Genomic DNA, 12,399 nt, shown 5'->3' on the forward strand with positions numbered 1-12,399 from the left:
GTAAATGAGCAGATGCCACACCGGGAACTGTCTGCTAGCGTTAATTGTCATCCTCAACTCCCTGCCAATTAGCTTGGCAGTTCTTTGGGGTCAAAAAAAAAAAAAAAAAAAAAAAGACGGGGGGAAGACAATCCCTAGTGTTTCATTGGATTTGGAGAGAATTTGGATACTTTCTTATTCCAATAAGAAACATTTCTTCATTTTTTATTAGATGGGCTAAAGAGTGTGGAAATTGATCAGTTACCTGACTTATTTATTCAGTTTAGCCAAATAAGATGCCTTAATTAAAAAATACAAACCAGCATCAGAAATCATCCAAATAAACTGTCTATATTTCTCCAATAAACCTAAAAAATATGCTTTCACTTGGGACCATGTAGTCACAGCCCAGCAAGTAATAAAATCTATTGTTTAAAGTACAAGCCAAGTGAAATGAAGAGTACGAGTGGAGTAGACGTTTATTTCAAAGCTGTGAGCTGCCTGAGTATAGAAAAAAGATTGAAGATCTTTGAAAATGTTCCCATTATTTGAACTTTTCTATGCATTAATGTCTTTATTTCCTTCCATTTCAAATCTGATGAATGGAGTCAACAGAAACCCATCTATCTTTACTTCTTAGTCTGCAGATGACTACATTCAACATATAAAAACTAGAGAAAATGGTCTCCCTACTGAAGCAGTGGGTCTTTGTGTTGGTTCTGTTTAAATGTAATTTGTCTCCCCTCTTCCTGGAGAGCTTGAGTTGACTGAGGCCTCCAAGGTATAAAGGTACATACAGTTCTTACGCTAATATTGGTAACAGTGTTACAGTAGCAAAAGTATCTGCAATTTACTGAGTTCCTGCTATGTGCTAGATGATTTACAAACACAATTTTATTTTAAAAATACTCAAAGGATGCTGTAGAATGAAGAAACCGTGACTCAGGACATGCATATGACTTGCTCAAGGTCACAGGTGTGGGTTCGAACCCAGGTCTGACCGACTCAACTTCGTGCTTTCTCACTACATCTTGCTGAGTAAAGAGTTAAATCAGGCAATATGAAAAATTGAAGTAGGATGACCCTATGTTCCAGTCTATACCCGTTGCCCCAGCATAATTAACAGATCCCCATTTCATGCTCTAAAGTCTCCTAGGTTGAACAATAAATTGGATGATCACCCTGTCTCTGAACAAGGCTTGAAATGAGCCTAAGACTTTTCTTAGGTATTGTTCATAATGCTTTAATTAATCTTTTTGCCTTTAACGTAGGGCTTCAAACCACTAGAAAATTGGACCTTGCCTGATGTATTTGGGAGAAGAGATGGATTTGTGAGGGAATGCCATTTATCGCTTGGGTTTACTATCTCCCTGCCCCCTGGCCTCTGTTTCTCTGTCATCTCTCATCAAGAATCTCTTGTTGTTCCTCTTTCCTCTCTCCTCCTCCCCGTATCCATGTCTACTTCTGTGTAGGCTTTCTCTATTGATCAAGTGTCAGAAAATTGATTCTTTGGTTTTACTTTAGCTTGAGTTTCCGACGAATCTTGAAAATACAGCTTGCTCAACTCATTCAGATGTTTAAACCACTATGAACGGTATTTTTGTCAAAAACAGAATGAAAATCATTTGAAGGCATCTCTAACTTATTTTTCTTCCTTCCTAATCTGGCTTCTACTCTCCATCACTTTGTTACTACAACCAGAGTGTATAGGTGTCCGGGGAGCTTTCTCATTGCAGTTCCTGGACGACGCTACTGCAGGTTTCGCTGGGGTAAGCCAGCTCCAAAATGTATTATTTCAAGCACCACCTCATATGTCTTTGCTCCTCTCCTGCATTTATGGGCAAAACTGTTGTCCTGTTTCTGTTATTTTAAAGGGCTTTCAGTAAGAGGAGAGGAAATGACTTTTTAAAAAATCTGCTAAAATATATAACTGCTTAAGAGACACTTGCGATAAGAAAATCTAACTTTCACTTCTGTCGGTTTTAAATGTATGGCTTTGATTTATGGATCAAAATTGCTCATTTATTATTTTATCTATACAGCTCTGGGCAATTTTGACAGTTAAAATTTAGTTTTATTGACCAGTGCAGCCACGGTGCCCACAAGGGGACCGGTGCACACAGCCCCCTGCACTCAAGAAACGATGATTTTTGTTTGATTCCATGACCGAGTCAGATTGGGAATCATAACCGATGTAACAATAAGTTCCAAATCTCAGTGCCCGAGGCAAGAGGTTTGCTGTAAAACCTCCCGCCCTTTAAGGAGGGGGAGGAAAAGAAAATTGGGTGGGAGTTTCAAGCACAATTTAATGCAGCAGGGAGAGGTCCTGGGTATATCTGTGCATCTGAACAGTGGAGCAATGGAAGGGGATGGTTCTCTAAAGACCCGGGGCCACAGATTAAAGGTTAATGAGGAAAGATGCCTAAAAAGCAAAATGAACATTAGTTACAGAGACAAGGAACTAAACAATCATTTTGACATGAGAAAATTTACTAGTGCTATTAACCAAGCTTTCCCTTTTCCAAGAGCAAAACCATAATGGAAGAATTTCTTTTGGAAGATCTCGGTCTTCCCTCCCCCTCCGTGGCAACACACACAGAAACACCAACTCAAGTGCACTGATTTTAGGCCACTTTTAATTTAGGCCTCTTCCACCACCAAATCGGCCACTCTGCAATGTTAATTTAGTCTTTGACTTTAAGTCCCCTGTGATACATAAACACACCTCCAAAGGGTAACAAATCAATAAAATGTCTAATTTGATTAACCATGTTCTCAAATTCATCAAGATAGCTCTAACCTGAAATAAATAGGTGGGTAAATAAATAAAGAAAGGCACTCACTTGTGAGGATTTTCCATGTCTTCTTTTCATCATCATAGTACTGAACCAAATTGCTGGGGAGCCGGTCCGGCCCAGGAGGCAATCCACCAACCAACAACAGCATTTTCTTGTTAGAGCGAATTCTTCACCCAAAACAAAAGAGGAGATGAATAACCACATTATTGTAGAGCCTCTTTAGTGGCAACAAAATCATAACCATCAAAAGAATGTTCCCTGCTTGCAGATTTCTATTTCATTTTTTTCCTGTTTCTTCTCCCATTCATGTCTCAACAATTTTTTTGAACCAAGCAGAAAAATGATCAGAAGCACGGCATATCCCCATACTCAAGGAATAATAAGCTCCTTTTATGCAATTTGTTAGAGGTTCATTCTAGAACGACCTTTTTCTTATATTATCCCTTTAAATCATCACTCTTTACAGCTGAGTACACATGAAATGCTCTGGAGTTGTACTAAGGTTAAGCATTAAAGTTGCATGTCAAAAATCGTATTAGTCAAAATCATTATTATAAACCATTCTCCACTCAAAGAACCTTGAAAAAATTAAGGTTATGCAGAGACTTTGTGAGCCAACTCTTGAATCACCCAGCGAACTTCAAATACCAGTTTGGTACAATTAGCACAGGGCTAACTGGGGTGGGTTCACCAGCACGAACAGGACTTTTTGTTTAATTTAGCTGAGACTTCCGCCTTCATCCTCTTCCCAGCTCCTCCTCCCCTCTCCCCATCCCAGGGCACCAGGGGCGACACAGCAGCACCAATTGGTAAAAATGAGACTGTGAGGTTGCTTTGAACCTCCCCAGAGTGGAGCCCTGCCAACGCTTGCCACTGATCCAGCGGCATGAACTTGCTCAGCTGTGCAAAGTCACTCTAATTCCCTCCCTCTGTTTTTCTACCTTCTCCCCCCAGGGGGCAACCACTGAAAGGAGTGACTACCCACCCATCAAGAGCTGGCAATTCGCTGCTATTAAGCGTGACTGTGATTCCCAGTCTGCCTGGCAGATCCTGAGAACAGGCCTGCAATGTCTCATATGCAGTAAAAGCTATAAGATGCACCCTGGCCGGCACACTCGACCTGATGGATGTATGACCCTCGGGAACAGTAATGGATTGAGCTCACTTGCGATTGGACAGAGGAGGGGAGACCCAGCCCCCCACAAGGGCCCTGCTGATTTAACGGTTGCTTTACATATAATTGAAACTTTCGTTCACCTGAAAGGCTGAAGGTGGTGGTGGAAGAAACGAAACAACCATGATTGAAGGAAAAAGTCAGTAAATGTAAAAGGGTTCCTCTTAAATATGATCACCACCCACAGCGTGGCTCAGAATCTATTATTACGCATTCAGCCTGGTCGTTCTGATTCAAGGACGCTTGGCAAAGTACGTCCTAGCGGAGAGGTTAAGAACCTAACATTCGGAGAGTTAACTGAATACAGTTAATGACATTTCCATGCGAAGGAAGGGAAACAAGAGAATTCCTTTAATGAAACTCTGGTGCCATAGAATGCCTCGTATATGCCTCAGCAGAAAAAAATACCTTCTGGAAAACCTCCTATCAGGGACTCATGCATAGGGGGAGCTGCACTTGCAGAAGAATGTTCAGTGTGATATCAGCTTGCGATATTAATTTTGCCACAAACAAAACAACTCGACTTCTTTGAAGCTGAAGTGCTTTGGAACTGTACCCATATGCCTTATCGATCAGTAGTTGGGAAACAAAAACAATACAATAGCAAAGAGCTCCATGTTTTGAGGATGTCAACGATTGGGGTGGTTTGTTCACAGGGGTTAAGAAAATTCAGTGCAGTAAGTACCTCTCTTTTATTTGCAAACAATACATAATTCATGTGTCATATAATCTCCTAAATGCCTGGTTACAGAACTAATATAAGATAATTTTTTCCTGTAGGTTTAGCTCAAATAATCAACCACTCTGTGAGTATAAGATGAAAGCCTCTATATTTTTAGATGGCTGTCAGTTTCCACGTGTAGACAGACCTGTTCAACGAGAAGTCACGATTCTGTGGCTGTCGTGATCTGACACATGTATGTGCTCTAGACTGAAGGTGGGGACAGATGGACCGTATCTACCGGTTAGACATAGAGGCAAGGACTCACTGGAATGGTGGTATGACCAAAGCAATGTAATTAAATCTTTGTTTTAATATTTAAATAAATGTACTGCTGGGCTTCCCTGGTGGCGCAGTGGTTGAGAGTCCGTCTGCCGATGCAGGGGACACGGGTTCGTGCCCCTGTCCGGGAAGATCCCACATGCCGCGGAGCAGCTTGGCCCGTGAGCCATGGCCGCTGAGCCTGCGCGTCCGGAGCCTGTGCTCCGCAAAGGGAGAGGCCACAACCGTGAGAGGCCCGCGTACCGCAAAATAAATAAATAAATAAATAAATAAATAAATAAATAAATAAAAGTACTGCTTTTAAAATGTGTTTCATGAGTGACAAAGGGAGATAAACGCGTGACTCAAATATGTTTGTAAGGGCGTTTCATTCATTGATAAGGCCAGTTTCCCTTGACCAATTCCATTGGTGATTTTCACCACCTCCTTAGATGGACCATCTCTGCAGATGGGGAGCAGATTGAGAGTCTTTGTCGTTTGTGCCCAAAGAGCCAGTTATTGCCATCTGTCCCCTAAGAACTGGACTGAGATTACCGATAAATAAACCACTGATCAACTGGCAAATGGTAAAAACTTCCACCCTGCCAGCAAAGACACTGTTTAAAGGCTAGCTGGCATAGCAGCTCTGAGAGACTTCACATCAACTAGGACAAGTCTCTAAACCACCCAGCCCTCCTGAAGAATTACATGGAAGTAAAGGAAACCCCAGCTCCCCTCATTGGCTGTGTGTTTTCTGTAAAGGCGCAGTTCTCCTAGTAGTTCATTACATTTGGCCTTCTTAGTGAGTGAAGACACATTCTAAAGCTTTTGCACTATTATATTTATATCATCATTCATTCAATTTATGGCTTTCTTACTTGCAGTATTTTGTTTGTAGAGTTTAGTGTTACTCAATGTTCCAACCCGGTATTAATATTATTTAATTCTAAATAAAGCTTAAAACTCTACCTTGTGAAGGTGAAGCACATAGAAAGCAAAAACAGGATAAATCATGTGACAAGTAGCCTAGTACAGAAGACAGAACACATAAAATAACAAAACACATTTAAGTGGTTTTCTCACCATCCTCTCCACTGACTCTCAAAACAGCCCTACGTCATAGGTATAGTTCCATTTTATAGGAAAGTGAGAAAGTTCTTAGAGTCAAATAAAGTGGCAGAAACAGTGTTCAGACCTAGCCCTTCTAACTTTGCCAGGTCCATGATCTTTTTAAAATTCAAATTTATTTAAAATTTTTTTATTTTACCGTAAATTCTGGTTAAGACCCAGGTGACCTGGATTCTAGGGCTGATTTTACTATTCAGCAGAGTGACTTTGTATAATTTACTTGGCTTCTTGGAGCCTATGTTTTCTCATCTTTAAATAGAGGAGTAATATCTGATCTGCATCTTCAAAGGATTGTCGTGAGAATTATGTAAAACAATGAAGTGAATTTTCTATGTAAACTCTACGGTAAATTATTATTAACTTATCTTTAGTATTGACAATATGATGTGGGCTTTATTTCATTATGCCAAACCTGATTAGTTAAAAAAGAAAAGTAGTATTTTTCACAGAGATACTTGTTGAGTTCATATATATAAATACAAGTTAATTAAGAGGGTTTCACTACCTAGCTGTTTTCTTATAATTGTATGTTCTTAGAAAATTATCATTTTAATTATATTGGCTATCTTGAGGCTTGTTATAAGAAAGTATACATCAGACATCACATAAAACTGTGAACATTTCTGGATCCAAATAAAGAGACCTAATGGAGATTACTCTACATTTCTTATTTCTTAAGAATAAAACAAATGAGAAAAACCAGCACATCTTTTACTTTGATATAAATGCAATGCCAACTATTCAATTACTCCTAGAAACTAATACACGTGAATAATTCCTGTGGAAAAGCTTCCATTCTTTTTACAGTGTGCAATTATAATAGTGACAATGACAATAATGACAGATAATAATGAATGCATATTGGATATTGAAACCTCTGATTATCATGCCATTTATTTGATGTGTGTGAACTTCAATTTGAAAACACCATGAAAAAAGATACCTTGTGAACTAGAAAAGTAAAATTAGAAGAATCTGAATTAACTTGCTGAAGGGGGTTTCAATTATTCTCTTCTAAACAATTCCAGTGGAGCCTTACAGGTTTAATTTTAGATAAGGCAAAATCTACAATATTGCAATAATTAGAGTTCTTTCATATGGCAACATAGTATACTTTTTAGAAGCTCTTTACACAGGAAGCCAATTTAGCCAAAATGAATCTGTTCTCTTTAAGTCTGTTAATATTTTTAAAATACTCCTTTTTACTCCTCGTCTTAGCACCACTTAGACCAAAGTAATATATTTAAGAGTTAAGTAATTAGAGAAACTTAAAGAGCTGAGTATGTCGTGATTAATAATATTATTTAGATGCCTTTGGGTCCCTAGAGTCTTGCAAAGAAAAATATAAGGTTAAAAAGGCGATGGAATTTGAAGGTCTCCTTTGTTCCAGCTCAGTAATTGCCCAACATTTACCATGTGTCACATTTGTGCCTGTGTGTGCGTGTGTATGCGTGTGTGCTCGCGCGCATAGGTACTTTGGTTCCAGGGATGAATGATTGAAGGATAACCTAAAACCTCCTGGTGTAAACAAATTTTTCATCATACTGGTGTTCTAAGTATGGTAAAGTCTCATTTATTTATATTTCAGTGATTTGGAACTTCAATAATTGGGAAACAGGCCAGATAAAGTTTTCCTTCCCAGGATACATATAAAAATTTTTTATTAACTAGATTGCAAGAAGCGTTTTAACCAATTTAAGAAATCAGCTGGTCTGCTGGCACTTCAGAGCCACCCATGTACATTTAGGCTAAGTTCATTTTGCAGATAACAAATCGTTATTTATTTATTAAAGAAAATGTTCTGCAATATTCTTAAGAATCATTAAGTCAGAGAGTTAGAAGAGAACTTTGAGGTCATCTCGTTCAGGGATTTTCAAGTCTGGCAAGTCATCAAAATCATCTGAGGGGATTAAAATATTAAGATTCTTGAGATAGATTCTTAGGTCCTTATTCCCAGAGATTATGATTCATTGGGATGAAGTCTTAAAAATCAATAATGTTTCACAGTTTTCTGGTTGATTCTGACACACAGCCAGACTTGAGGCCACTGATTTGGTGTAGTTCTCTACATAATGTAGAAATCCTTTCAATAGTTTTTTTTTTTTTTATAAGTATTCTTATTAATTTGGAAATTTATAATGAAATGGACCTTAGTTTTTCAAATGCACTCTGCTGTGGAAAGTTGTTGGACAGTGTGTTGGGTTAATTTTTTTCTCCTTATGCTGAGCTGAGAATCTGCCAGTCTTTCAGAGAAAAAGAGCAAGGTGCTGTCATGGCAGCACCTCCGATAATGGCAGATAGTTGCTATATGTCTTCTCTTTAGCATGTTGAAAATGTCCATTTCTTTCTGAAAAAATTTCCATTTTCCTTATTAAAAATGTACTCAATGTACCCTATTAGAACTGTACACAATATAACAAATATGATATTGATATGTGATGTGATGTATTTTTTTAAGGCTTTTTAAAAATCACAATGGTCTTTCAGCTGTCACAATGCAGTGCTGGTTCCAGCTGACTACAAATACAGATTGTTTTTAAAAAACCAACCCAGGTTGTCAAGTTAGGCTTTTCCCTATGCTATCTTTCTTCTAGTTAAGTATTTTAAATATCAATGCATTACCCTTTTTAAATGCTTTTATACCCTCTACTGATTGAGACACTTTGTTTCAATTAATTTATCATTTAGCAATTATTAATTGAGTTTCTACTATGTTCCAGTTTCTATTATGCTCTAAACACTAAAGGTCACAGTGCGAACAAGAGGAATAAATTCCCTGTTCTTTGTGGCAGTTACTTCCATTCTAGTGGGGACATCTATTGGAAATATCACGATTCTCCAAGTAGGACAGCCTGGTTGTTAAGAGTGTAGGTCTCACAATTGGGGTGAGACTTTTGGCTTCAGCTCTTCTGAGATGAGTGACCTTGGGCTAGCTTCTTTGTCCTCTTGAATCTCGTTTGTAAAACTGGGATAAGAATAGACCTAAGGCATAGGTTTGTTTAATCTTCAGGATTAAAAAAAATATATGCAAAGCACTTACAGCAGTGCTAATTAAATGCTATCACCATCCTCCTCTCATCGCCATCACCCTCAGTATAGCTATTCCTTTGTGTAATCTGCAGGTTTGATAAGCGAGTAGCCCATGTCCCCATCCAAACTGTATTACTTAGAAGTAATAGCATCACATTTCCATGGTTTAGATATTTTAGTCATCCCAACTCATTCTCTCTGAAATGATACATAAACACTGGGATTTTTACTCTGTAATTCCCCATATATGGTCTTCAGAGGTGTATTGCCTTTTTTTTTTTAAACAAAAATGTAATGGAAAAACTAAGCAGTTTTGAAGGGGCAATGTAAATGGGGGTAGATAACAATTATTCCATCTTTTAAAGGCCAAGTTAATTTTAATTTAAGAATCAGCCAGACCTGGACTGAAGTTCTCTTTTTACCACTTCATGCATTTATATACTTGGGCTGGTATTCAACCTCTTGAAGCCTCAATTGCCTCATCTGTAAAGTGGGAATGTTGTGAGGGTTAAATGAAGTCATTTTAGCATAATTTGGAAAAGAAATGGCTGCAACTCGTAAACAAAATCACCTCCTAGAGCTAGTCTCTGCAACCAATGAAAGGCACTTGGTGCTGCTGTTGCCTTTAAAGATGAATGTCTCTGCACAGTGAGGGCAGACAAAAACTGATGCTCCCGGGACTTCCCTCGTGGCACAGTGGTTCAGAATCCATCTACCAATGCAGGGGACACGGGTTCGAGCCCTGGTCCGGGAAGATCCCACATGTCGCGGAGCAACTGAGCCCATGCGCCACAACTACTGAGCCTTCACTCTAGAACCCTCAAGCCACAACTACTGAAGCCTGCATGCCTAGAGCCTGTGCTCCGCAACAAGAGAAGCCACCACAATGAGAAGCCCGTGCACCACAATGAAGAGTAGCCCCCGCTCGCCGCAACTAGAGAAAGCCCCAGCACAGCAAAGAAGACCAAACGCAGCCAAAAATAGATAAATAAAAAATAAATAAATGTATAAAAACAAACAACAACAAAAAAAGCTGATGCTCCCAACATGATCCAGTAGGGAGAGGCTGGAGAAGACTGGAAGAAGTTATGCCTCTTTCCCACGACTTTCCAACTTCAGTGAACATTGCTAACCCTATGATGGCTTAGCATTTTATACAAGTGGTGAGTGAATGGGCAATTTCACATCTGGTGGGACAGCAGTGGTGTTTGGTAGTGATCCGGAGGCAGGGAAATTCGGGAAGATGTAAAGCCCTGGGGATTCACAGAGACAAAGACAGGTTTTGGATTTCCACAGGCCTTTGGATTGAAGGGGTTTGCAACCATTTTACCAGATCTTTACCAGAACTGAAAAGCCACCAGCTGACATCTGAGTTGCGTATGGAAAATATGTATGTAGTTCCCATAGTAATCAATCGATAAATGACAGTGATTATTATTATGCATAATTATTAAGCTTACAAAGCACTCACTTGAAAATGCATCTTTGGAATTTTGGCAGTTTCTTTTATTGTTTAGAAGCCTTTTCAGGTACCATAGGTGCACTGTTTATAAACAGTCAGAATATTTACTGCACAAGCAAGTTTAACAAAAATATAAAACCACTGGGCTTCCTACAGTGGCATTGGTCTAGATCTCATTCATAAATTCAACCCACTCATTCTTGGCTGCCATCTCTCTCTGTTAAGGAAGTCCCCAAACCTTATGATATCCAACTCTCCAAACTGTATGGTAATCTTGACTCTTCTCTCATTTTCCTGCTATAGTCAATGTTGTACCAAATCCTATGGATTCTAGAGCTGTAACATGTACACACTGCTATATTTAAAATAGATAATCAACAAGGACCTACTGTATAGCACAGGGAACTCTGCTCAGTATTCTGTAACAACCTAATTGGGAAAAGAATTTGAAAAAGAATAGATACATGTATATGTATAACTGAATCACTCTGCTGTACACCTGAACCTAACACAACATTGTTAATCAACTATACTCCAATATAAAAAAAAAAAAAACTCTTCATTTCAACCAAACTGCCAGTAGCCTGATTCAGCTGGTTTGACTTTCTCTTGAGCTGTTGTAATAGTGATGTCCTTGCTTTGTGAGCTTCTGCTCCCATCTAATTTACCCTACATGCTTTGCCAAATGAATTTCGGCAAAGCCTGACATTAATGATTGATTACTTCGGTCCTCTTTCTATAAACTATCAAAGAATTCCCCATTACTTATCCTCGATAAAATGCACATATCCTCTACATTATAGCCTCCCTTTTCTCTCTTTGTCTCTGTCTCTGTCTCTGTCTCTCTCAAACACTCTCTCTCTCTTTCTCTGTCATAGGTAATTGCCTTGCTTGAGATTCTTTTCACGGATAAAACAGTTTCTGAGTTAAGATCTGAAAAACCTGAAAGAGGAATTTCAGATGGAAACTGCTTAGACCACGGGGGAAAAGTAAACAGAGAAAGATCCCAAATCAGTAGCCGGGAGGAGCCTTTCCAGATCAGCTAGCCTTCCCTAAAACTTCCAGCTAGAAGGGTACCGAAAAGTCGCCAGAGGAGAGCCGCTACCCCTTTCTTAAATTTTTCCAGAGAAGTAAACTCCCTGGAGAACTTGTTCCAGCTGATTTGCTGTTGTATTTAGGTTTTCTTTTTTTTTTTAATCATAGCTGTTCTTGGTAATCACACAGCAGCTTTCATCAGAAGAGCCTTTAAATAGACCTGGTAATGCCTCTCTGAGGTAGGTAAACATAAAGTATCATTATCTCCATTTAATAGATGAAGGAATAGAGGAAAAAGGGTTTGGGCACCTTTTCCAGTGCCTCAGGATGGGTTTTATTTCTTCCATTTCACAGAGGAAATGTCTCTAGGGCTTTCATACACAACCCTTGTGTGATTCTCAGGAATGGCTGAAAATGTCTTTGCTTCCATCTTCTGACACTTTCTCTCCCGCCAGGAGTCTGGCTGTGTGGTGACTGGAGAATGGTCAGTCATATACAGTATTTAGTTTTCCTAAAATGGAAGTAACATTAAGATTCGTTTGATCATAAAGACAACACAGGCTCACTGAGAAAAATTCTAAGTATAGTTAAACACAAAAAGGACTTACTACTACATAGGTACTCAGTAAATGCTTGTTGTGGGAATGAAGAAATGATGAATAAAAGAACGAACTGGTGAAAAGAGTCAAAGTTATTTGCAATCCCACTAATCCAGATATATGTCATTACAGATTCTTATCATCCTTTTTTTTTCCTCATCTGTGTTAAGGTCTAGTCAGTGGGTGTGGTGATGGGGGTGTCAAAAGGGAAA

At 38.9% G+C, this 12,399-nt stretch overlaps 1 protein-coding gene across 1 annotated transcript in view; it reads right to left on the bottom strand.

Moving 5' to 3' along the window:
• Positions 1–12,399, bottom strand: part of KLHL14 (kelch like family member 14) — a 103,205-nt gene that overhangs the window by 69,564 nt on the left and 21,242 nt on the right. Inside the window, exon 3 of the mRNA XM_007455170.1 lies at positions 2,823–2,944. Within this exon, the coding sequence (XP_007455232.1) occupies positions 2,823–2,944 (122 nt within the window). The remainder of the gene's footprint in view (positions 1–2,822; positions 2,945–12,399) is intronic.

The sequence above is a fragment of the Lipotes vexillifer genome, unplaced genomic scaffold, assembly GCF_000442215.2.
Source record: "Lipotes vexillifer unplaced genomic scaffold, Lipotes_vexillifer_v1.1 scaffold90, whole genome shotgun sequence".
Taxonomy (NCBI): Eukaryota; Metazoa; Chordata; class Mammalia; order Artiodactyla; family Lipotidae; genus Lipotes; species Lipotes vexillifer.